At 38.5% G+C, this 27,448-nt stretch overlaps 1 protein-coding gene across 1 annotated transcript in view; it reads left to right on the forward strand.

Moving 5' to 3' along the window:
* LOC137153984 (connector enhancer of kinase suppressor of ras 2-like) overlaps positions 1-27,448 on the forward strand; it is a 474,493-nt gene that overhangs the window by 311,449 nt on the left and 135,596 nt on the right. Inside the window, exons 10-14 of the mRNA XM_067549753.1 lie at positions 148-281; positions 5,220-5,425; positions 13,589-13,675; positions 20,221-20,225; positions 22,614-22,782. Coding sequence (XP_067405854.1) covers positions 148-281; positions 5,220-5,425; positions 13,589-13,675; positions 20,221-20,225; positions 22,614-22,782 — 601 coding nt within the window. The remainder of the gene's footprint in view (positions 1-147; positions 282-5,219; positions 5,426-13,588; positions 13,676-20,220; positions 20,226-22,613; positions 22,783-27,448) is intronic.

The raw sequence follows: 27,448 nt of genomic DNA on the forward strand, positions 1-27,448 counted from the left end.
AATTATTGCTAATCCAGAAAAAAAGAGAGCAGCCAAGAGAATGGTGCTTCCTTCTGGGAGAACATAGTTTAGCTTTGTTATACACCACTGAAATGTAGCATGGAAATGACGAGTGTCATTTTTAACTTGTTTGCTTCTCTTTTACAGCCTGTGATTCCAACCAGCCCGACAAGCAGCGCCACAACTCCAACCAGCACAATGGGCATGTCCTCAAAAATGGACAGCTCTGCTCTTCAGGATGTTTTCATCCTCTCTCCCATGTCAGGACTTTATGGCCCAAGGTAAATCTCCCAATCAGCCTGAGCATACTCAGACAATATTTTACAGGTTAATTGCTTCAGACTAGAAAACAGAAACAGTTTATTCTTCCCTTCCACTTTATACATAATCAAGTATTCCAAGGTGTTTTACAAGGCACTTAATTAGAATACAAAGCTGTAACAGAGTGGCTGTGTGTAGAAAATGTCATAACTATCATTCTCCATGCAGCCATGAAACTCTAGCACTATTCTAGATTGCCAATTAATGTGCAATGGAATTAAGAGGAAGGAATATGTTAACCAGGATACCAAAATTCTGAGTGACTTTTTATTTTAATAATGTCACTTAAACAACTGACTGGGAGAAGACAAGGCGACCTGTTTTAGTCCCTGATTCAGCAAATCACTTAAACAGATGCTTAACTTTAAGTATGTGAGAAGTCTCACTGACTTCAGTGAGATTATTTATGTTTTATTCAGAGGTTTATGCTTCTAGTTGTGATGTAGTAGTTCCTTCACCTCTGTCTGCCACCTTTGTGGAGGCAGCCAGATGATCCCTTTCTGGCTTTTCATGAATGGTCAGCTCGTATGAGTCCACATATTTTGTTTCTTGGGGGGGGGGGGGAGGGGTAGGAAGGGTAAATATCTCTTTCCCTCTCCAAAGAAAATATCTTGAGATAGTACCAGTGCATTCTAAGGCATCTTTCAGCTCTAGAATGAGTTAAAAGCCAGCTCAGTCATTAGCAGAAAGATAAACTTGCAGTATTTACAATCCCACTGTTTCTGAATTGGACTGGGCAGGAAATCTGATGTTCTGCAGCAGTTTCCTGTGGATTGTGAGATCAGCTTTACTTTGCTGCCTTTCCTGAAGATAAAGATAGCGGTGGTAATAGGAGTAGGTTAGCCAGACATGACCTGAAGAGCCAGAAAGGTGAGAGAGTTAACCCTGAAGATGTTGGAAGTGTGGAGTGGACATGACAAACTTGTGTTTTGAGGAAGCTATCCAATTGAAATTAGGCAGGAACAGGTTTGTTTTTGGGAGAAAGTTTTGCAAGACTCAGTAGCTTTGTGCACTTTTGACCTGACATAAGGTAAAACTTGGTAGTTTCAGTTGAGTTGTAAATTGAGGTTTTTTAATTTTCAAAAATCTCAACATGAAATTCATGGACCAATTCTCCAAGCCTCTCTCCCTCTATTGTTAGATAACTCCCCTCCCCTGTTCACAGAAAGAAACAGAGTTTTAGGATATGTGTCAGTATGGATTCCACTGCAAGCGCACCTGCATGTAAAATTGGTATCTTTTGAATAGCACTGTCTGCCCAGGTAACACATGTGTCCTGTGCCTCCTTGCTTCCATGTGGGGACTTAATGGACAGAGCAGTCACTATCCACCCTCAGTAACATGTTACTGCCTGTGTCAGCAAGACAGAACCCAGTGCATGTCCAAACTACTACTCTCTTTGGGAGCTTCAAAACCTGTGTTTTTCACAAAAAAAAATGTGAAGAACATCATATTCTCAACCCTTTCAAATTGGACATTTAAAAGAAAGAAAAAAACATTCATCAGCAAGCTCCTAGACAGCAGGGTGAGGCACTTTTCACCAACCACCATGTCTCATGGCAGACTCTAAGTCTATGTCTACACAACAAGCTAGGGGTGTGATTCCTCTCATCAAGCTAGCATGAGTATAAATAACAGTGCAGCTGTGGTACCACAGGTGGGAGCAGAGAAGGCATGGCTGAGCTGTGTTGAGTACATACCCACTGGTTTGTGCTAGCATGAGTATATGATGATAGCATGAGTATATGAACCCAAGCTGGGGAAACACACCCCTAGGTTGCACTGTAGACATAGCCTAAGTTGGCAAGGTTCAAACCCTGCCTGTCCTGTGACAGCCTCATCCAGCTCAGAGACCGACATAGCCAATGCTTTTTGTGCTTGGGACAGAGCCAGACAGGTCTCCTCAAGGATTCAAAGTCCAGGATGCTCAGCTCGAGTTATATCTGTTCTGACCCTGAGGAAACACTAACAGTCAGATGAAAGCAAAAAAAAAATTCGTCATTGATCAGTAGTCCTTCAAGAAGGCACCATACTAAGAGTCCAGAAAGAAAACAGTACCAACAACATCAGCACCAATAACCTCAATGTTGACAACTTCAACCCCAACAATCTTGGCACTGACATCCTTGGCAATGACCCGCATAGATCCCCTACACTCCCTGCAGCAGAGGGTGACTCTGAGAGGCAAGGCCAGACGGGGCACAAACACAGCTCCAAGCACCACACAGAACTACTCAACAAGAATTCTAAATGCCATTCCTGCAAAGACAAAGGCTCCAAACTCCTGATCTCTTCTGAGGCAGAAGAGGTGAACAAATGAACCGGTCTAGCCTGCAGGATAAAAGATCTGGTACTCATTGCTGGTACTCAGTGCTGAGCCTGTCAAAGGTTTGATCTGTACCTCAACAGGGACATCTACCATACCAGAACAGCAGCTAGCCCCAGCATCCCCAGCAATGGGACCACACCACACTATGGCTGTACCAGTTGAGGAAACTTACTCTTCCTCACCCTCACCACTCTACTTCATTCTTGTTGGTATCAAGTAAAGATCCCTCTACCCTACCATTGGAGAGTGACGTCAGGGAGGCTTCTGTAAGCCACCCAATCTGGGACCCACCTCAGGCAAGATGTTAATGGCACTGGGCCAGCCAAGCCCAACCGGGCAAATACCCTTATAGCATGCCACATTGGTCATATTGACCATACTGGGACCAGCATCATATATACAGAATGGATTCCCCTCCCCCTCAGCATACATCAAGAAAGTGGAGGTCATCCCACTTCCCAGCATCAATATTCAGGCAACCTACACCAAAGCCAGATATCAGCATCCAAAAGCAGGAGGTGATGGAGGGACAGCAGTAATCTTTGTCCACGCCTAAGGAATCATCATCATCACCAAATGAAGTCATGGCTCCAACACTAAAGTCAACAACTTTATGGTTTTCTAGGCTATCCTGTTGTAGTTTGTGGAGACCCAGGCCCCTGAAATCAAGCTGATTGAAGAAAGATCTCACAAGTACTTTAATGTACTGAACTCACAACCACAGCCAGGTTTGCTCTCTCAGTTAAGGAGGGCTCACTCCAACTGGCAAAGGGCCTGTGGCAGATCCTTGCCACTCTGCCCCCACATTTCAGTGAGTGGATAAGTGATACCAGGTGCCTCCAAAGAGCTTTGAATACTTCTATGCATATCCAAATCTAGGTTAACAGTGTAAGAGAAGTCCAAGTCCTCAAAAGGAAAAGGACCCTATAAAGCTGGACCTCTTCGGGCACAAGACATATTCCTCCACCTCATTACAGTTCCACATGGTGCACTACCAGATCCTGTTCACAAAATATAACTTCCTTACCTGGAAGAGCGCCAAAGCCTTGCTGTCCAAAATTCCCCAGGAAAACAGGGAGGAACTGGAGGAGATCGTAAGAGGGCCCCATGGTGACAAGAACAGTTTTGTATATGGCCATGAATGCACCCAACACAGCCATGAGCTGCTTAACTCAGGCATCCCGAAAGAAGTGCAGTTAACCATGCAGGACTGCCCTTTGAAGGATGGAGCTCTTTAATAGCAGAACACAAAACTCCCTATTCTCTAAAAGACTCCTAAGCCACTCTGCAATCCTGGGTATCTACAGAAGTTACATATGATGCGTGTTTCCAGGGGCTTACATCAACAGAACCAAACCATTGAGATGATCTCCCTAGTTATTTCTGGCGATAGCTGGCCATTCCTAAGGCCAGACCATCTCATCACAAAGAGTATCTACATACATAACACTGGGGGCTACCAATCAGGTGGTGCACATCTCCCACTGTACACCAAGGCTCACTCCACCAGAGCTCAAGAGACATCCTCTAGCTGCTTCAGAAATGTGCCAGTTTCCAGGTCCTGCAAGGCAGCAATATGAAGTAACTCACTGCTCTTGGCCAAACACTATGCAGTGGACTTACCACCATGGTAGATGCCAAGTTCAAGAGGGCAGTACCACAATATCTGTTTGACTGATGCAGCTAAAACTCCTTATTCCTACCATCCAGAGGAAATACTATATGACAGTCATCTACACTGGGATCCACACTGACGTTGGAAAAGAAGAAAGAACTATTGCTTACCCTACAGTAACAGTGGTTATTCAGCATGTCAGTGTGGATCCCAGTTCCCGCCCTCCGTCCTCACTTTCTGAATCCTCATCTGTCACAGGAATTGTGAGGGTCCTGAGAAATGGTTGCATCTCTTCACCCTTGCATACGAGTGTGAGGGAAGTACACAGTGCACATATGGCCACGACAGACCCTGCTATTCAAAATAATTTGATCTTGGGTGTTCAAGGCACTTTCAAACTTTTTGCGGGATCCACCCAGACTGCAACATCTCAAAGAAACACAGTTAATATAAGGTAAATAACCATTCTTAATGCACAGTGACAATTTTGAGATTTGTTGCCTCTTTAACTTAATGTAAAATTTAAGCACAGGGTCTTTAGGGATGATCAGCACATCAGGAATTTATATTGGAAACAGTGGTTGTTCTTTTATGATTACAGTCAATGCCTATACTGTGTTTTGTAAAAATGAGTCCTCCTTGTTCCACAAGCCTGGTAAATGTTGAAAGCAAAATAATTCATTTCAGCTAATTATTTTAAAGAAAATGAAATTATGGAAAAAATGCTCTGCACTGCTTTCTTGTTTGTCTACAGGTACGTTCTCTTTCTTTTTCAGTTACTGTCCAATAGTGCAAAATACCACATTTCTTTTTCACATAAATTATATTCTAATGATGATGTAGCATTGTTTAGAGTGGAGTGGGGAGTCCTAGATCTGCTTTAGGTCTTCACCATTAAATGCTCTTTTTTTCCCATATCTCTTTTGGTTTACTGTCTTATGTCAACATTTTTAGGGATGAAATTGGAATACTGTCTTGTGATGACATCAGCAAATATGGAAAGTCTGGAATGAAAGGCTCCGAGTCACCAAGCTACTTTCTGGAGCATGAAAGTGGGAAGTATTACACACTAATTGAAGGTGAGGGCCATCCAATGGGCTCTGAGTATGAGAGAGGGAGAACCGCAGGGGTTCGGAGAAGAGAAAAGACACCCACTCATGGTATGACTGATTGTTTTGGCCTCTAAAAATTGACTAGATTAACAAATTGTATCACTAACACTGTATTACTTCCCAACTCTCAGACACTCACCGCTAGAATATGACCTGTTTGGGACCAAAAGTTGATAGGAATATGCATTTGCTTTGAAGAGTGACTAGATATGAGTATGATTAAACATTCAGGGTCAAGGTACAAGAGCTTTTTATACATTATCTACTTCAAACTCACAAGATTGTGTATGAAAAATATTTTAAACATTTTGAATGGATGGGGAGATAGATGCTGCTTTCACTTATTAGTCTCTACCTATAGTCTCTTGGAGAGATTCCTACCTGCAACTTGCAGAGCTACTAAAATATTATGGAACTGCCTGAAAAAGCATTGTTAGAAGATGAAAGTATCTGAAAAATGTAATGTTATCCCTAATTTAACCTTGTATAAAAGGGTATAATTATTTAGTACCTTGACAGATATTGTGAGGATTAATTGCATAATGCTTGCAATGCAATTTGAGATCCTAGGATGGTTCCTGCTAAATATGATTGCAAGATACTGTAACCACAATAAACTCTGATTTTTAGGTAGAAATCAAGTATTGTATATAATACATTGTAAAAGGATTACTGAGCTATAAATATATTTGTATCTATTAAAATGAGCATTGATGCTCAGTGAACTTTAGAATAACATCACTGAAACATAAAGGAAGCCAATTCACTCTTCTTGTATTTGTGGTATTTTTCTTTTCAATGCAGTAGAGATTATTTTCTTGTGAGGGTCACACATCTTTAAAATGGTATGTGCTGAGCATATTTATAACTAAATATATATTTGTATGCAACTTGTAATACACCATATTGATTTTTATTTTTGTTTAGTTGCGAGAGTGACAACATTTCCCTGTCATTGTCACCAGTAAAAAGAATGATCCTTTCTGTCAGCCAGGGCACTCCCTAAGAAACTGGTTCTGTCTTCTGATACATGCATCTGCCTCCCTCTGAAGTCGGTCAGCAGCCCATATGCACGTTTGGGGCTGAATTTCATCCTTGGTCTTCTATTTCACTTGAAATAATTCTAAATAGTTGCACCTATTACTGTCAGGAATTAATCACAAATAGTAGGTTTGTCCTTTCTGCTTGCAACTTTCTGACCTCCACTTCCCAACATACACTTGAATTACTCTTGATAAAAATGATGGTAAATACTGTGAGAAATGGCTTCTCGCAGACTCATTAAAAGCAGAGTTGGAGTCCAGGAATTCCTCTGGGAAACTGCAAACACACAGGAACCTTCCACTAATGATTTTTAGGTGACATCTATAACTTTGTAAATGTAAGCGCACACTACTCTTTACCTGCTGACATTTTTACTGCAGGAGAACTAACTTTAATAGTAAATAAGATGTACACTGTGAATCTTGGAGAGGTTCTGTTCTGTGTTATTTGTCTCCTACTGAACTTATTTTACACTACTTTAGTTTGTTCAGCCCCCATGTAAAGCACTGGCAGAAACTAACAGTAAGATACTGGATTTTAAATTAAATTCTGGAAAGATGCGGTTCTGGGGCTTAATGCTGCCACCTCTTCTTCTCCATAGAGGGCATAAAACCAATGCCACTCATGAAAGTAATCCTAAAGTTAATGAAAAAGGAGAGTGGATCCAATATGGCTTGCTTTCACCAAACTCCTGGCAGTACACCTCTGGCATTCCTGCATATTTGGGGCTTGGTTGGCTGTTGGGAAGTCACAGCGCTTAAATACAGTCATGCTCCATGACTTACTCCCGTAGGAAAAAGCATAAGAACTAGTAGCAAATTTGCTTTTGGAAGTTAAGGATACTCTTTGGTGAATCCAGTTGATCTGTGGCATCAGGGACAAAGGATTAATAAGAATATGATCTCATAATTGGCTACACTGCAGAGGCAGAATTTTTGCTACAAAGTCAGGGGATACCACAAGCCCTCTATGCTTAATTGTAAGAACTGGTTTCTATTTAAGCCTGAGTAACTGCACGATAGATATTTCTAAAAATCCTTAAAATGGGACTGGCATATTTCCAAATACGTGCATGATCTCTTTAGAGATAGGACTAGGCAGCACAGAATTTATTAGGCTGTTGAGGGCAACCTTGTGAAATTTCTCTTCCTGATCTTTAGAGTATTTTTTTTTAATTTTGTTTCATGTTCCTGTTTTCCTTCCCTCAGAGAATTATTTCCATGCCTAAGTTAGGCTTCTAGGTGTGACAGGGTCAGGCCAGATGGCCACAGGAGCGTGGCAGAAGGCACATATATCAGCCCCAGGATCAGCAGGTCCCTTTTCCCTTGGTAGCTCAACAGGCGTTACTTCAGGTTAATTAGGGCACCTTAGGCCTGTTAAAAGCCTCTCCTTCAGCCAGACAGATGGTAGGAGTTGCGGGGGTGAGGCGAACTGCTGGAGAGTTGAAAGGTGCAGATCTGCATAAGAACCAGGAGGGGGCAAAGGGAGAAGTGGAATGCCAGGGGAAGAGCCCCACAGGTACAGAGGCTGGGAGAGAGTCCCGCCCAAGTAGGACTGAGGGCCTTTCCAGGTGCAGAGGCCTGAAGGAAAGGGCCCTTCTTAAGGGAACACATCTGTGTATTTCTCTGGGATGGAAGCTCTGAAGTCCATATCTGTTACATGACTCCAAGTACAAAGTTCTGTTGCCCCTTCTGATGGGAGCCTGGGCTTATTGAGACAGGCCTAAATTAAAGAGTTCCACTGCCTCCTTCTGAACCTATGTAATAATTCAGGTAGGCTTGTATTCAAGAATTCCACAGCCCTCCTTCTGGGGCCTGTACTATAAGCCACACAAGTTTCTTCTCCTAGGATCAGGAGTCCCGCAGTCTTCCTTCTGAGGCTGTGCTAGTTTCCCGTGAGGGTCGCGCCTTCCCGCAGCCGCTTTTTTTGGGCTTGTAGCTCCACTTCCGCTTGTTTTTGGGCTTGTCACTTCTGGTGCCAGCACCACTGGAACCGTAAATGCCAGATCCACCATTTTTGTTAAGGTGACTGGAACTGGAAATGCAAAATCCACCATCTTTCCTCCAGTTGCCAGACTGGGCTTGTTTTGTCACGTTTCCGCTTTTTTCCAGCATCATTTCCGCTTCATTTCAGGCATCATTTTTCCGCAGGACATGGCGACTGCTAGTCCTCACCTACTAATGCCTCTCTGCTTATGAGGGAGGATGCAGCACATATGCTGCCCTCCTTCCCAGGACTTGTCCCAGTTTTGCCCCACCCTGTTCTACAAGAGTTCCTGGGACCTTAAAGAAACCACAGCATGAATTTTCCACAAATGCTATTTCCTTAGGGCCACTCCCTCTTTTCCCATATCTGCCTCTGCCAGTCACTAGGCCCTCACATATCTTAAAACTCCTAGAGCCTTAAAGGGTCATGCCATGAAAGATGGGTTGGCTGACACCTACTTTCTACTGCCCTTGAAGGTGATAGATCACCCTATTGCACTGTAATACATTTCAGCTTGCTTCTAGTTATGCCTAATACTCCTTAATGTTACCTTTCTCAGGTTCCAGGCTGCAACCCTGTACAATATGCATAAAAATAATGCTTAACAGCTGTAGAGGCCAAGTTTCAGAGCTATTTTCTAGTGCATTGATCTTAATCTGTCTAGCTCCTTTAAGTGATTATTCTATGGTTGTTGATGGCTTAGTTGCTGACTCATCTGATGACTCTGGAAGTTTCTATAAAGCAACCTGAGTGTCAAAATGCTGCTTTTCTTCCCATGCTGGTTGGCTTTTCTAGATGCAGTTTTCTCATAAGAGAGGTTAATCCAGGCCTCTTTTGCAGGTCTTTTGCATAAGGCCATTTTTTATGTTGTAAACTATATGGCACCCATTAACCTAGGTAAAAATGTGGAGGTTTTATAGTAAGTTGTTATGCTTTTTGCCCCAGAAACAAACATTTATAAGCATGTAATTCAGAAGCATGAGTACATAATTATTTATTCTTGTATTTTTTGTGATTTTAGAACCAGTTATGGCAGAACATGACATTTCATACTATCAGGTTGTATCCTATTCTGCCTCACTCTTTGAGAATTTTTTCAATAGGTAAATGTCCTTGTTATGGAGAACAGAATGTCTCACAATTTTAATGGTCTTTGAGTACAGATTTTTGCCCAAAGCATTTTACTTGACAGGAGAATTCTAGTATAAAAGTTACAATATTTTTATAATCTTTCTATTTTTTGAGTTTTGCAAAACTACTGTAATCTGACAAAAACATTATAAGAATCACCCTTTCCAGTGGTAATTTAAATTTAATTTCATCTTGTTTAAATCCACATTGTATGTCCTTGAAGTAACAATATAGCTGTTGCAGTTCTTTTATAAATAAGGGGTGAGCCAAAATCAATAGATCTAAATTCCCTTTATAATTTCAGACAAGATTCCTGATTCAAACCCATCCCTACAGCTTTGGTATCAGTTCAGATCCAAAATCAGAAGGTATCTACCTAATAAGTCTATGTAAAATGTTCCCAGAATCTCATATAAACAAACCTTCTCACAAAATTTTAGCTCAAGATAACAGAAATCTTCTGATAACAAATGATATGGTGAAATTTCTTCCATTTTTACTCCAAATTTCATAATATTTCTACTCCTGACTCTAAATCCTATTCATGATTTGTACTAAGACCTGAACAGATCCATATCCAACCACCTCCTCCTGGCCAAACTGTTAAAATCCAAAACGTATGAGACTCCTGAAGTCCCTAAAAAGGGAGTAGGCATGTATTTGGAAGGAAGAGAAGAAAAAAAAAAAACCTAAATATAGTCCAGCTCCATTTTAAAAGCTGTCTAAGGAACAAGCAGCTCTTTCATGCATCAGCCTGGTGTCCCATCTAAATCAGGAAATATCTGATTTTATTTTTAACTGCAGAGCAGTGTCCTAACTCCTTTGTGAATGTCTAACTCTGGTTGGCAGATACACACAATATACATAAGTGAAGCCTTTTTAAAGTCAGAGCTAGGAGTGCTATCAATGCAATATTGACTCCTGGTGTTCAGAGAACATTTCAGCATGGTATTTTGCACACATTGGCAGTTTTTGCATGTATTTGGAGCAGAACTTTGCATTATGAGAATTAGTATGCAAAATCAGCAATTTGTTTTGTTTGGGCTGTGTTCGTCTCCCATCCCAAGTTCCTATCTTTTATGTTGATTGCTCTGTAGTGGTTGGCACTAATGCTCTCCAAATCTCAGCATGGGCTTGCTCAGCAATAAATTGGAAGGTCGTAGTCTTTTCCTCTTTCACATTCTCTCCAAGTCTTAAGAACTTATAGTTCGTGAAATCTGAGAGACAGTGAACAAAGTTTATACACAAATAGAAATGAGCAGATCTGTGATTTTATGTTCTGCCAAATCAGCACTCACTATTATTTTAATATATTTTGTCATGGGTTCTATATAGACTTTAGAGATGACATGGTCCACCCTAAGATATTTACAGTCTCATGTGGCAATGATAATACAATGAGAAATGACAAAATGACAAAAGAAGTTAATGTGGAGAGGAAAGGGGAGAAACAAAAAGGAAAGAAACTCTGCTATTTTAATTTAGCTTGCTTGCTCCTAAGAAATTACAATCTGTCTTCATCAGTATTGTAAAGTGCTTGGACATTGTGAAAGAGTGATCTGGTGCTTTGTGGGGTTGGATCCACTACTGGAGGTTTCTATAGTTTATAAGACTCTTGTGTTGCATGCAAATGATTAAGGAACTCTGTGATACAAATAGAGTTTGAAAATATTCTTTTTTTGTTGTTTTTGTTCTCTTTCTCTTCCCCATATTATGTTTGTTTATGTTGCAGCGTTTTTCTATTCTAGTTCCTTTCATGCTTTCTTCCTTTCAGTTGAACAGAGCAGCAGAGAATGCCGACACCTGGGAATCAGTTGGGTTGCCTTACAATTAGGCAGAAAACTCAGGGGATGATTGCCCTGATTTAATTCTATGTAGTGGTGTTGTAGCCACATTGATCTCAGGATATTAGAGAGACAAGTTGGGTGAGATAATATCTTTTATTGGACCAAATTGTTAAGAAGGCAGAGTCTAGGACCAATCAGAACAGGACATGGGCCAGAAAAAACAGCTCCTGGGTTTGAATTTAAACAAATTTAAACACTGGAAGCTTCAGGTGGCCTGAACCTGAATGTTGTGGATGCTAAGCTCCATGTATTGGGGCTAAACCTGTGAAGACTGCAGGCTGAAGACTCTGTTGGAAAATGAGCAATATGGTTTTATGTTTGCAATGTTTTGTGCATATCCTTTTCCATCTCAGGGAAGGGTAAATAAAACTTTTGTTTAACTCTCAAGAAAGAGAGGCACCTGTAACTCTGTTTTTGAAAGTTAGATCTACTCCTGGAGGCCTCCCTATGACATGTGGTACCAGATAAGAAATAATAAAAATAGGGCATTATCACGTAAGTTTGACATTGCATTCATAATTAGTATTAATCAGTTTCTAATCCATTTTACTTTCAGTATCTTATGCACTTATCATAGTGCTGCCGTGTTTGGGTTGCAGGCCCTAGAGGAGAATGATTTGGTTTGTTTTTTTTTAAATGTTTGCAGTTAGAATGATGTCTTTTAACTTCACAGAAGGATTTTTATTGATCTCGAGTTTTGTAAAAGTTTGTTGTTACAAAATCTAAAACTTGCAGTCAAGTTTGGCCTACCTGTATCCTTTTAATTAATTTTGATGGACAATCTTCTTTAGTTCTTCTAAGGTACAATGCCCAATACAGCCTTTACAAATGGTGAAAGACATTATACATAAAACTGAAACTAAAGGTATTTAAAAAAATACAACGGCGGCAAAATCCATGTCAGGGAAAAACCAAATAAGAAATACTAAAAATGCCTTTTATTATAATTATATATATTTTAAAATAAAGGATTAAAGAAAAGTGCCATTAGAACAATAGAACGAGGTAAATAATAATTTATTATTTTATAGGACATAATTACTATGAAAGAAAATTTCCCAAAAATAATTAATAGTATGCACTAATATTATAAATTAGTGCCACCTTACTTAATAGAACAGTCAGTGAAGATGCTTCACATATCAGTAAATAACAAACTCCATTCATCCATCAGTACAGTAGCTATGCACCATAAATGCTTTTCTTTCCATAACTAACAGTAGAATTAGGAAATGAGCTATTGGAAACATGAAAAGAAACTTTTGTGTACAGCGTTTTCAGATCTCTGATTATTTTAGGAACAAGATAGTTGGGCAATGTCTAATGTTTCAGAAAATTACTCGATTCCAGAACAAGCAGACCACAAAACTAGACTCAGCTTGCCATTTGGAATGCTCTTTTTAGATGAGTATTTCAGATGGGAGTTGACTCATAATCTAGAGGGTGGTTCATGCATTCACTGATGGTAATCTGCACTGACAAGGTCAAAAAGATTATCCCTTATAGTCAGTTTGCAGTATTCCTGATTTAATGGGCCTGCTACCATAGCTAATAATGTTATAATATAGAATGAGGTGTACACATTTACTCAGTGTGGTTGTAGTGCGGACATTAGAGTAAAGGTAAGATTAATGGAAACCATAAATTCTGAATTTTTGTTTTTCATAAAGTGTCCTTTGTTTTCCTCAAAGCATTTACAGTTAGTCCACTTTCTATGTGGGTAAGAGATGCCCGCCTCAACCAGCATGTAATTTTCAGAGTCAGAAATTTTACAAGATTGATGTTACTGTTTTTAAGTAGAGAGTTCTGAATTATTTTGGGTGTACCAGTGATCTTTCTAATTTTATCGAAGCGTTAGAAAGCTTTGTTTGTTCATCCAAAATCATCTACTTGCTGAGCTGGGAACTCTTTTCCAGGAAATAGCTATGGGGCAAAACTCTAATCTCATTTACGGTAAGGAGCAACTGCACTGAAATCAGTGGAGTTTACATTTAAACCATGATAAAGAACAGCAGAATCTGGCCTATGATATTTAATAGCTTCTGGGAGCTGCAACATTAATAATAAATGGATGCTAATAAAAGGGATTACACTGGAGGGCTATTTTTCTAACCAGTTTACAGGCATTAATTATTCTACCATAGAACAACCTTTTATTAGTGAGTTGCAAAAATTAAATTAGTTCTTCTCTGATTGTTTTCAGGTGACTTGAGGCCTGTTTCTATGCCTACAGAGTTCAGCTGGATAGGGGAGTCAAAAGAACCAAACATGTACAAGAGAGGAAGCCGAGGTGAGTACCTTCTCCAGTGCTGTGATCCAAGATTTTTCTCTCTATTCTTTAAGAAAGATGAAAATGTGCATCACAGACACCTGCTGAAGTACTCATGAATGCCATGGAGAGTACACAAGAGTCTGTCTACTAGCTGTCGTGTTACTTCTGCATTCCTGAAAATTAAAATGGAATTATGTCAGTTAAGGGGTTTTATTCTCTTTAATTGTAAATAAAATAAAATAAAATGTCCTTCCAAATTCCAGAGGGGGTATATGGCTCAGATAATTGGTAATGGTCTATAAAATTTTTAAATAAATATCTTCCTTATGATTCCATACATTATACATACAATCTGGTGAATTTAAGGCCTACTTTGATGAGGATTTTACATCTAGTCATGAAACTGCAACATCCAGGCTCAGTCCGGCAGTCCCTGAGTGTTCAAACTTCCACTGATTTCAGTGAGTGTTTTGGATACACAAGGATGCAGGATGGGGTCCTTGGGAAGATGGCTGGTGGTAGAAACAGTACCAAAAGATAAAAGAATGTATTTGTCACAATTCAGCTTTGATTGGTGGTGGATGAAATTTACTGACTGTTCTTCATCTCTCACAGCTCTTGGTGATGTATCTAAATTCTACTGGTAGTGTCTCGATGTTGTACGGGGAAGCCTGTCTGGCTTGTGCCTGTGGTGAATCTACTGGGAAATTTTTACAGTTACCTTTACAATTTCATCTATATCTGAACTGCATTAATTGAGTTCCCATGGTGCTTCAACTGTGTCTGATCCCAAAATTGCTAACACTATAGTGCTTCTCTGAAAATATTTACAAATATATATAAGACAAATAGACAAGGAGGCTGTAAAAATCAATTCTAGTCTTCCAGGTAAACATACTTTAAAACTAATATCTGTAGACTTTCATAAGGTGTGCAGTATAATAAATTTCCCTGATATGGTAAAACAGCCTCACAAGCCTCTGATCTGTACAGTGAAACCTCTACAGGAGACTGGCACTATCAATCAGCTTCTTCTTAAAGTATTCCCAAACACGTTGAGTACAGCTCTGCTGCACCTTTATTATGGAATGTGGTGTAAAATGCATTAAAAATAAAACAGGTGTCTAGTTTTGTGACTTAATGCTGTTAACCTGCACTAACCATGTAAGAGAAAAATGAAACTTTCCAGGCCAGCTTTCTTATTCTTTGAAAGGTTGTACAAGTTCTGTGCATGCAGCAAACTCAGTTTCTTGGGCCAAGAAAAGGGAAGAGAAGGGAAGTGTCTTGCATGGCTCATCAACAATCTCTTTTCATCACTAAGATTCAGTGATAATGTGCTCACTGCAGCTCATAAGAACAACCATACTGGGTCAGACAAATGATCCACCTAGTTCGGTACCCCCTCTCTGACAGTAGCCAAAGCCAGAAACTTCAGAGGGAATGGACAGAATAGGGCAATTTGGGTGATCCATCCACTGTTGGATGCCAGTCTGAGTCTTTGGCAGTTGGAGAGTTAACGACACCCAGAGCATAGGGTTGCATCCCTGACCATCTTGGCTAATGGCCTTTGATGGACCTATCCTCCATGAATTTATCTAATTTTTTTGCAGCCAGTTATATTTATGGCCATTGCATTCCCTGGCAATGAGTTCCCAGGTTGACTGTGCATTGCGTGAAAAAGTTCTTCCTTTTGTTTATTTTAAACCTGCTACTTATTAATTTCATAGGGTGACCCCCTAGTTCCTGTGTTCTGTGAAGGCATAAATTACGCTTTCTCCATACCATTCATGATTTTATAGATCTCTATCATGTCCTTCCTTAGTTATCCCAGTTATATCCTTAGTTATCCAGGCTGAACAGTCCCAGTATTAATTTCTCCTCACTTGAAAGCTGTTCATACCCCTAATCATCTTCATTGCTCTACTGTGCACCTTTTTCAATTCTAATATATCTTTTTGAGATGGAGCAACCACAACTGAACACAGTTTTCAAGGAGTGGGTGAACAATAGATTTATATAGTAGCATTATGATGTTTTCTGTTTTATTATCTATCCCTTTCCTAATGGTTTCTAACGTGCCGCTGCACATTGAGTGGATGTTTTCAGAGAAGTAGCCACAATGACTCCAATATCGCTTTCTTGAGTGTTTACTCAATTTAGACTCCATCATTTGTATGTATAATTGGAATTATGTTTTCCAATATGCATTACTTTGAACTTATCAACACTGAATTTCATCTGCCATTTTGTCACTCAGTCACTCACTTTTGTGAAATCTCTTTGTAACTCTTCGCAGTCTGCTTTGGACTTAACTATCTTCAGTAATTTTTTATTGTCTGCAAATTTTGCCACCTCACTGCTCAACCCGTTTTCCAGACCGTTTATGAATATGTTGAACAGCGCAGATCCCAGTACAGATTCTTGGGGGACCCTGCTATTTACTTCACTTTCTTGTGAAAACTGACCATTTAGTCCTACCCTTTGTTTCCTATCTTTTAACCAATTACTAAAATCAGAGGATTTTTCCTCTTATCCCATAACTGCTTACTTTGCTTAATAACCTTTGGTGAGGAACCTTGTCAAAAGCTTTCTGAAAGTACACTATATCCACTGGATCATTCTTGTCTACATGTTTGTTGATATCTTCATGGAATTCTAATAGATTGGTGAGGCATGATTTCCTTTTAAAATAGCTATCGACTATTCCCCAACATATTGTGTTTCTGTCTGTGTTTGGTTGAAACTATAATAAAGAACAAAATTATAAGTTTTATTGGTACTGAAGTTAGGCCTACCGGTCTGTAATTGCCAGGATTGCCTATGGAGCCTTTTTTTAAAATAGGTGTTACATTTGCTATTTTCCGGTCATATGGCACAGAGACTGATTTAAGTGATAGGTTACATACCACAATTAGAAGTTCTACAATATCATATTTGTGTTCCTTCAGAAGTCTTGGGTGAACACCATCTGATCCTGGTGTCTTATTACTTTCAATTTATCAATTTGTTCCAAAGTCACTCTGTTGACATCTCAATGGTGTAGGACAGTTCCTCAGATTTGTCACCTAAAAATAATTATTCAGGTTTGGGAGTCTTCCCCTTATTCTCTGCAGTGAAGTCTGATGCAAAGAATTTGAAGGAGAACATCCTATGAGGAAGGGGGATTTGGGATTCTTTTATCTGGTACAGCGGGGATCCAGCCCCATTTCTGTTTTGCTAACTCTAGTTAAGGGAGTTTAGGAATGGGGGTTCAGTATTCCTACCTTGAGTGCAGCAGGGAAGCCAACTCCTCTCCTTTTTTCTACTCCCCCTTTAACATTCATGCCAGGAAAGGGCAGTGGAATCCCGGCAATGGGGTGCCTGCAACCTGGTAGGGGATTATGTGAAAATGATTAAGAAAATGATGATGACCTGCATTGTACAATTTATTGCTGGGTACTGCCAGATATATTTTAGGTGAGTAAAGTTGTGGCCTAATTAAACCACATCCATTGCCTTTTGATCTTTCTTCCAGTGTGGACGGACAATATGCTTCAAATGAAGATCTGTTCAAATCTTCTTTGGCAAGAATGAGGGTGATTGTGATGTTGAGCTTCAGAGATTCTTAAAGTCATGAGTGCAATATGAATATCTAGATAGATGATAATGAGTCTTTCACACACAGAATTCCCATTATAATCATTGGAGGTTCTGCACGTAGAGGGCTCACAGGAGTGAGACTGCAGCTCAATGAAAACTCAGGAGTATAATTGAAAGCTGATATAAAGAGTTTAAAAATACATTTGATAATATTTTTCAATTACATTTAACTTCTTCCATTCCAAAATACAGCTACTCCTATTTAACTCAGCAAACATCTTAATTCCCTGTTAATTCATATCCGATCAAGTTTTCATACCATATTTTAATTTTTTTCCTATTTTATTCTAAATATTAACATTTAATTTTATTTATCTAAAAGTTTACTGGTTTTGAAATTATGTGATTGGGATAAAAATATCTGAGAAAATACAATATCCTGTAGGCAATCAGATCACTAATGTTTTTCAATCCATATTACTACTTTATATTAGGAGTCTGGTGTTACGTCTGTTAAAATCAATAGCAAAACTCCTCTTGACTTCAGTGGAAAGAGGTTAGGACTACAGCTGGGAGGGAAATGTATTTTCTGTTACATGGGAAATCCACAATTTCAAAAAAATTTCCATTCCAAAATGGAGGAACAACAACAACAATTTTTTAAAAAAACATTGAAATTAAATTCTAAAAAAAAAAGACATCTGGGGATGATAAAATATTTTGCTTAAATAAAAGCAAAAAATGTATTATTATTTTGATCTTTTTTATACTTTTAAAATATATTTATGTAAGTATTTGACTTTGTTTCAAAAAGCTATATAGAAAACATTCTTAAAATGTTGAAATAGGAAATTTTGACGTTATTGAAATGTTTTGTTTTGTTAAACAAAATTTTCTCAAAATCAACATGTTTTCTTAATGTTTTCATGCTGATAAAAATATTATTTTAAGTTGAAAAACAGTTTAGATGAAAATGTTCTAGTTTGGACCCTCATATTAATCATGTACACTTCAAATAATATTATAACGTGTTGGTAAATAAGAACCGGATCCTGATGTGAGAACAGCATTGATCTCAGTGGGTCTACGTGCATGTGTAAGCCACTCATATACAGTAAATAAGATTAACAGACCCCTGATTAATAAACTACCTTTAATATATTAATTGACCATTTATTTATTGGTGATCAAACTGTGCATAGACAGCACATATTATTGATGTACAACTGTTGGCATGTAGAGTGAAACTCATCAAATATCCCTTTTTCTGTAAACTACCAATAAAATGGCCTGTTTCAATAACAAGGAGGGTTATGGTAGATGACAAATTCAATATGAGTGAACAATACAGCAGTGAGGCAAAAAACATACTAGCTTCAGTTGGCATACCTGTTCAGTTTTGGACACTGTTTTAAAAAGCATAGGCTAGCAATGAAACTGTCCAAAGATTTGAAAACTAAGACCTGTGAGGAAAAATAAAGAGAACTTGGAATGTTCATTTTAGGGAAAAGAAGATTTAAAGGAAATCTGGTAACTTTCTAGAAGTACGGTCTTTAAAGCAATGTTATGAAGTGGTTAGGGCTATATTAAACTCATATAATTTGGAAAGAACAAGAAGTACGGAGGTTGAATATATGGGGAAGAATTTTATAACATTGGATAATGAAAGATATTTTGAAGGGATTTTGTGGATTTTCCATTATAGGAAGCATTCACGCTTAGATCAGACATCCATAGGGTCTTTCAATTCAGGTAATTTTAATAACTAAATTTTGCCTTTGAATGCACAGTTTTCAGTGGGAACTCCATAAAAAATTAATAGGATAGAATTTGGCTCAAGGGCTCTGTGTATATATGACTAATAAAAATATATTTGTATGTCGTATGTACTTTGTAAAGGTTGCCAATATTCATTTTCCCCTACTTAAAGAAAAACTCGTAGATGTGTTACAGTGGACAGTTTAATATACTTATTTTATTTATCATGAGATTGGGATGACATACTCAATCCTGTTCTGGCTCAATTCTATCTGCTATTTATAAATTGAACCCTAACTGAATATTATATTGCCCACTGTAACATATTCTTTGTTTACTAATCATGGTTATTGTTAGTTTTTTATAATACGTTGGCTAATTGGGTAATTGGTTGGCTGTTAAGTATTGAGTTCCTCTCTGAAATGGAGTATTACCAGTTGTTTATCACCCCTTGTAGCTACTAAATAAAGTTAATTATGCATATTTCAGACAGAATGATAAAATATTACAGCTGCAATGCATCAAGGATGATTTTAGGATAGCTAGGCATTACGGAATTCAAGGATTCATGAACTATTTTTCAGTTAGAAAATGGTCTGTGTTTGCAAGATTTTTTGCTCCTCATAATTTCATAATTTAAACGAATGGTTTTCTCCCAAGTACATCAAATTATTTTCTTAAGTAAAGGGAAACCTATAGTATGTATTAAGAATAGATACTGCACCACCCAACTCCCCATAAAAAAACTACAATGGTGTGAATGGATGGCCTTACATAAACAGATAAATACTATTTTTATATTTAATTTTTATCTTATTTGATTAATTGCTTACTTTCCTAGGTGCGTGTGTGTGTGTGCATGTTTGATATTGTCATTTGGGGGGGAGGGGGTTGGTGGTGTTTTGGTGTGGGTTTTTCCCCCTTGCTGGAGTTGGCAAAGCCTCCCAATGTAATATCATTTATGAGTAGTTATTGTTATATATTGCCATTACACTTAAACAAACTAACAAAAGACAGGTTCCTGCCCTGAAGAATTTACAATTAACTTGTATATAAGAGAAGGTTTGTATGTATGTTCATGAAAATGGGAACTGCAGATACTCCACACCTGGTGAAAAATCAGGTCACTTATTTAACTATCTAAATATAGTATATGTGTGACATCCAAGAAAGGTAATCTGAATTAATTAGGGGCTTGTCTACATAAACAATTAATTCACAGCAAGCTGAGGTGTGAATCTATGCTACACTAGCCTGCCACGAACTAATTATCCATGTGGACCCCATTGGTGTTCATTTGATCTGGTCCCATTTCAAAGATGACTAGATCAAAAAGTGTTTTTAACAAACTGTTAATGCACATCAGCATGGTCCACATGGAGTCCATGGCAGGACAGTGTGGGGTAGATTCATATCCCAATTTGCCACAAACAAAATATTTATGTAGACAAAACCTAGAGGTTTGAATTTGAAGTGGATTACTTAGAACATATTAAATCCCTGTCTGGATGATGTTATTTAGAATTAAAGTGTCCTTAATTTGTTTTATTTTAATTCACTTTGGCAATGAACTAAACTAAACCAAATTAAAGCCACTGTAATTCTGTATGAGCGTGTTCACATAGTGATTTAATGAGGTTTCACTAATCCACTTCAAATTCACACCTTCAGTTAATTTTCCTGGACATCCCTATATAGACAAGCTCTTAGTTGCCTACATTTAGACACCCAAATTTGAAAAGCTATCCCTTGACATACCACTATTGTTCATTAACTGGACAATATCTTTGCCCTCTGATTCCCTGAGGCAATTCCTTGTCATAATAAGAAATAAACCTGCAGTGATGGTGCAGATCCAAAAAGGCTGACTGGCTGAGAGCCATTATTAACCAAGAATAGAAAAGGATGATTTTACAGCTAAAGTGCAGAACTGGAAGTTGTGTGATCTGCGTTCTATTCCCAGCTCCTCTACTGATTTGTTGCATTATTTTCAAGCATATTTGAACCTAAGCCTTGCATATGACACCTACAAAAAGATTAATTTGGAAAAGGCAGCTTTAAAAAACTGCTAGAAACAGTAATTGGCCAAGAAGAGTTTTTCCTGATAATGACATTTTCTGACTAGGAGGGTCATTGATTCAAGCTCTTACCCTGGAGAAACGAGGATGGAATTCTGTGGAAGTCTATAGAATGATTTTTTCCTACATTTACAGTTTTCTTAAGCTCAGTTACTGTTCTGATTTACTAGTTAACTGTTAATAATTATTGCTGATCCAAGCACAGCAAGCAATACTTCTCAAAAACACTAGAGCTAAGCAGGCGAGAACTGGATTTTGCATTTCACAGGTGGAATTTGCAGTCTGGAAATTTTCCCATTATGAAACAGAATGAAAACAAAAATATTCAAAATTTCCTGAAAAACAAAATTTAAAAAAAAATTCATTTGGGGTTGATTGAAACATTATATTTTGATAAAAATGGAACATTTCACACTGATTTTGACTCTTTTCATTTTATATTATAAATTAAAAAACATTTAAATGACTTCATTTCAAAATGGAAAATTGAAACATTCCATTCTGAAGAGGTTGAAATGGCATATTTTGATCATATCAAAACCCTTTTTCTCTGTCTTTTGAAACAAGTTTTCATCAAAATCGACATGTTTTTGCAAAATGTAGTTTTTTAACTATTTGCATTTTCCAACAGAAAAACATTTCATCAGAAAACTATTGATCAGATCTACAAAATACCATTCTCAAATGCCTGTAGTCAAAAGGCTTTATTAACAACATTTTAGAAACCTTGCTAGGCAGGATTTTGGATATGTGTGCTGTACAAACCTACAAAAAAGCCATTGGAGTGCCTCATTATTAGGTGATGGCACATTTGCTTTCATTGGAGTATCTATCCTCTTCCCTGGATATATATTATGCTGTACTCTAAAATGTACTGAAAGAGTTAACCAAATAGCATAGCCAAAAAAATTGAAAAAAACAGGGCTCCAGAGTTGTGGAGCCAAGCCAAAAGTGGATAAGGGCGTACAGTTTGAGAAAACGATCAGGGCAGGAATCTCAGTGGTTCACAATGTTAATGCACGAAGCCCAGGGTATTTGTTAGCTCATAAAAGTCAAGATTTTTGAGGCTTTGTGCAGTAAATGAAACAGCAGAATCAATTGTTGTTGTTTCCATCTGTTTCCAGAGGGAAAGAAACAAGGTAATGTGCACTTGCAGTTATCTTGCCATATAGAACAATAGCTTAAAGTGGCCCCCTATATGCCAATGAACTCTGACTTAATAAGGACTGCTTTTCTCAAGAGCAGCAAGCACTTTGGATCAAACAGCTATGAAAGACTGAGATAATTGCTGTGTTCCATTTCTCATGTCTTAGTAAACAGTCTCTTGACAATACCCATGTGAATAAAAGACTGTGGGATTGTGGTCTCCATTTGAAATGTCATACTGCAACACCCATTATAATCCTGTTTACGGTGAGGCTTTATTTTTGCACAGATATGTGCATGAGCACTTAGATATAAAAGGGAAGCGTGGTTATAAGTTGTATTTGTTTTGTCTTATTTATATTTCTTTTCTTCTTCCTCCAACAACTGACTCGGAGAATTCACTCCTGCGATACCTGAGTGATGACAAGATCTTGGTGATTCAAGAAGAGCCTTTGACACAGAAAGACAACAAGAGGGATACAGGCCGCAGGTCAAGGAAAAAGGGCAAAAACACAAGTAGCCCGAATTATCCAATTAGCCCATCTACATTGACGTCTACTGTTAGTGTTAGGCTTGAACCTGGGCAGCAAGATGTCCTGAATTTTTCACTAGCTGAAAGCAACACTGTTCCACTTTATCACGTAAGTTCATAAAAATTTGAAGTTTTAATTCTTTTTTCTTAATAGCCAATGGAACTAGGATTGGCATAGCAGAAATATGATCTTATATCTTACAGTATCATATTGCATGGCAGGGTTCTACAGTTCATTTTTCACATTCATATTATAAGATACACAGTTCATCTGAAAACCATCTGGATATTATGAAAAAGTTCAGTCCATAATACAGGGAACACTTGTGCGTTATGGGTAGGTCTATGCATGCAGTAGCATGTTGACTGCAGACGTTGCTTGTTCAGCTAGCGTAAGTATAGTGGTGTAGTCAGGGAGGCACAGCTTAGGCAAGTATAGTAGATGGGCCAGAACCCTGCACGGCTTTCTACATGCTCAAGCAGTGCCTCCCACATCTGCACTGCTATTTTTAGCAGTGTGGTGTCCTGCTGAAAGAGCCTTTCCCCTTCACAGTAAAAGATTCTGGCAGAGCGGAGGCAGTGGGAAAAGCTCCCTCAGTCAAAGGTTACATTCTTATGTATCTTGATTACTGGTTGGTGACCTGTAGTTTTAATATGTTAGATGATCATGGTGAATCCTAGAGTAGAGTCTAAAGTTTACTTCAACCAGCTAATGTGAAAAAATATTAATTGCCATGTCTTCACTAGGATTTTAGCACATTAGTTGACTTCTATCAGTTAACACGTTAAAAACACTCCTTTATTCCTACTGAAGACAAGGCCAGTGTGACTCACTTAGTGGTATCTCTTCATATCCAAGAGGATTGTCTAAATCCCAGACTCTACTACCAGGACAATTGATGCCGAACCAGGAAATCTTCAGTTTGGTCTGTAGTCATTAGGTGAATCTAATAATCAACTTTTTGCAACATCTGAGACTGTGAGCCTCCCCAGTTTGAGTTTCTGTAGTCAATACAAGGAGCTCATTGTTTGGACCATGGAACCATTCTCAATCATGGTGGGATGAGAGGTTTGTTCCCTGACATACATGTTATCTACCTATCTTTTGAGGAAGGAAAAATTGGACAGAGGAACCCTGTCACTAATTGCTTTCTTAGGTCATGAGACTCAGAGCTGTTAACCTTATTGGCAGGATCCCTCTGGACCTGCTCCAAATTGCAGACCTACTGTCCTGAGACCCTGTGGTTCAGTCATTCAAGCAAGTGCTTTCTAAAATCTCAGGGTGTAATCCTGGCCATATTACATTTGATAGAGAAATTCCCATTTATTTAGAGATCAGGATTTCACCCCTGGAGTTTAAGTACAAGGAACATATGACTTGTCATGCTGGATCAGACCCGAGGTCCATCTAGTCCAATATCCTGTTAACAGTAGCCAATACCAGGGGCTTCAGAGTAACAGAACTTCAGAGTAGGCAGAAGTATGATAATCTGCCCCATAGATCTCTTCCTTATTTCTTGTCATCAAAAATTGGCCTACACCCTAAAACATGGGGTTTAATATGCCTTCCACAACATATTTGTTGTCCTTAATTTAATAACTCTGCTGATTTATTTATATGAATTTATTTATATGAATGATCAATCTCTTTTTGAATCTTGTTAAATTCCTGTATTTAATAACTTCATGTGGCAATGAGTTCCATGGTCCAATTACATATTGTGTGAAAAAGTATTTCCTTTTATCCATTTTGAATTTCCTGCCTTTTTATGTTATTGAATGTCCCCATTGATCTTATGTTATGGTGCAAGGAGAACAGGGTACTTCTATTTACAGACCATTTCAGACTGGTGTCCAGCTTAGCAAAAAAAGTCATTTTTGTTCTTATCTTGTAAATTGAGTTTCTGCAGAGTGGGACCAATAATATGGAAACTTCAGTAATGTAAATGTTGCTCAATTTATTGTTTTTGCCCAGAGTTATATGCTTATTTAATGTAGATGCAAAGGAAGTTATCAGCTGGTGCTTTAGGCAGAGTTTTTTTACATGGGAGAAGGCTATATCCTGAAAATCCTAGCAATCATTTGGGTTGGAGCTCCCTGTTAAGAGATAAGAAGGGAGAAGCCATTCCAGATTGGCCTGCTATGCAGAAACTCAGTATTCAAGGTAAAACCAAAATCAACTTTGTTGTACATGTGTGTGAGAGGGAGATTAGTACATACACAGTGTGGACCACACTCATCCCTGATTTAACCTCACTTATTATAATGACACTGATGTCAGTGAAGATACACCAGGGACAAATCTTAGCCATGTATTAAATAATGTTGAAAGTGAAGTTACTGTGACATTATAACTTTCTTTTGTAAAACTGTTATCCCAAAACACTATTTCAGTTAATATTGTTTTTTAAAATAATTTAATTTAATCTTAACTCCATTACATCAAAAATCTACATTATCAAATTCCCAGTATATTACTTTGAAGTGCTCCAGCAGTGTATTCAGTATTTGGACTTTTTTTTTGTCAGCATGAAGAAATACTTTCTCTCACTGAAACTAGGCAAAATGCTTACCTCTGAGACATAATTAAGTTGTTATGCAATGGATTTAGCTTTGTTACACTTAATTAGTCTTGGTAAACAAAAGATATTTAATTTAGACTATAGTGTCTACATGCATGAATGTGCAACTCAAAATGATGTTATTGTTTTCCATTGGAACATATAATTGTAATCTTAAAATATATTCTAAGCCGTTAAAAAATGTTTAGAACCAGAGTGCAAATGGCTTTTGTTTTTGTTTTGTTTGAGAGTGGTAGGGGATTGTGGTTTTTTAACACTTCTGTTCAGATGCAAAATTGATCAGGATATTTTTGAGTAATAAAAAACAGCTATGCTATTTTTCATGTTTGCAAAGAGCTATTTCTATCTGGAAGAATATTACATCAAGGTCTGACTGTGTGTGCTTGGGTCCAAAGAAAATAACATAAAAGCTTCTTCAGAAGGCTTTCCATCATGACATTACTCATTGTACATGTTTCCAACTACCTCATGGCTTTGTGGGAGATTTTGTAGCATTGAGTGACCACTATAGAATCATAGAAATGTAGGGCTAAAAGTAACCTCGAGTTGTCATCTACTCCAGTGTTTCTCAACCTTTTTGATACCAGGGACCGGCTTCTTATACTGTGTCAGAACTCAGCTTCCTATACTGTGTCAGAGAGATCTCAGGGACCGATGCCAGTCTAGGGACCGGTCGTTGAGAAACACTGATCTAGTCCATCCCCCGATAATGAGGCACGACTAAGTATACCTAGACCATGCTTGTCCAACCTGTTCTTAAAAAGCTCAGGTGACAGGGATTCCACTTGGTAACCTATTTCAGTACTTTTATATCCTTAAAGTTAGAGAGTTTTCCTAATATCAAACCTAAATTTCTCTTGCTTCAGATTAAGCCGATTACTTTCTTCAGTGGACATGGAGAACAACTGATCACCAACATCTTTATAACAACCTTTTACATATTTGGAGACTTTTATGTCCTCCCCACTCCCAGTGTTCTCCTCTCTAGACTAACCATGCCCAGTTCTTTCAACCTTACCATATAGGTCATGTTTTCTAAACCTCTCATCATCTTTGTTTCTTTCGTCTGGACCCATCTGAATTTGTCCATATCTTTCCTAAATTGTGATGTCCAAAACTGGATATTGTACTCCAGGTGAGACCTCATCAGTACTGAGTAGAGTGGGACAATACCCTTGCATGTCTTATGTAAGACACTTGTTAATATGTCCCAGAATTACATTTCCCTTATTGAACTGCATCACATTGTTGACTCATATTAAATTTGTAATCCACTGTAACTCCTAGATCCTTTTCAGCAGTATTACTGCTTAGCCACTTATTCCCCACTTTGTATTTGTGCATTTGATTTTTCCTTCCTACATGTAGTACTTTGTACTTGTCTTTACTGAATTTCATATTGTTCATTTGAGACCTGTTTTCCAATTTATCAAGGTCATTTTGAATTCTAAACCAGTCCTGTAAAGTGCTTGGATCCTCTCCCAGTTTATCACAAATTTTATAAATATAATCTCCGTTCCGTTATCCAAGTCATTAATGAAAATATTGAATAATACCAGACTCAGCATAGAACTCTGTGGGACCTGTGACATAGCAAGGGCAGAGGGCAGTAGGAGAGTGCTTGAAGGGAGCTATGTAAGCCCCAGAATGCTCGGGGCTCTGTTCCCTGCAGACTAGCTAGAAGTCAGGAGGGGGGAAATTAGGAGCAGCTGAGCCCAATTAAGGCCCAGCCAGGTGCTTGATAGAAACCCTCTGCTCCAGACAGACAGTGTGTGAGCTGGAGGAGTAGGAGTGCTGTGCTGTGCTGTGCTGTGCTGTGTGAAGGAGTGCAGAGTTGTGTGAAAGAGCAGGAAGGAGTGCAGAGGAGCAGAAAGGAGTGCTGAGGAAGGTACCGGGCTCAAGAAGCCAGAAGGACGGGGGGAGGAAATTAGCCCGGGGAAAAGTCTGCAGCTGTGAGTACGATACCAGCAGTACATAGCTGCTACGCATAGGGCCCCTGGGCTGGGACCCAGAGGAGTGGGCGGGCCTGGGTCCCTACCCCCCTCCCTGGGGAGACAGGGTAACTGGTGACGCCTTGGCCACTACGAGAGGCAAAAGCGCGAGACCCACTAGGGTG

The sequence above is a fragment of the Emydura macquarii genome, unplaced genomic scaffold (genome assembly GCF_026122565.2).
Source record: "Emydura macquarii macquarii isolate MOO-44397 ecotype Brisbane River unplaced genomic scaffold, CSIRO-AGI_Emac_v2 contig_1253, whole genome shotgun sequence".
NCBI classification, from domain to species: Eukaryota; Metazoa; Chordata; order Testudines; family Chelidae; genus Emydura; species Emydura macquarii.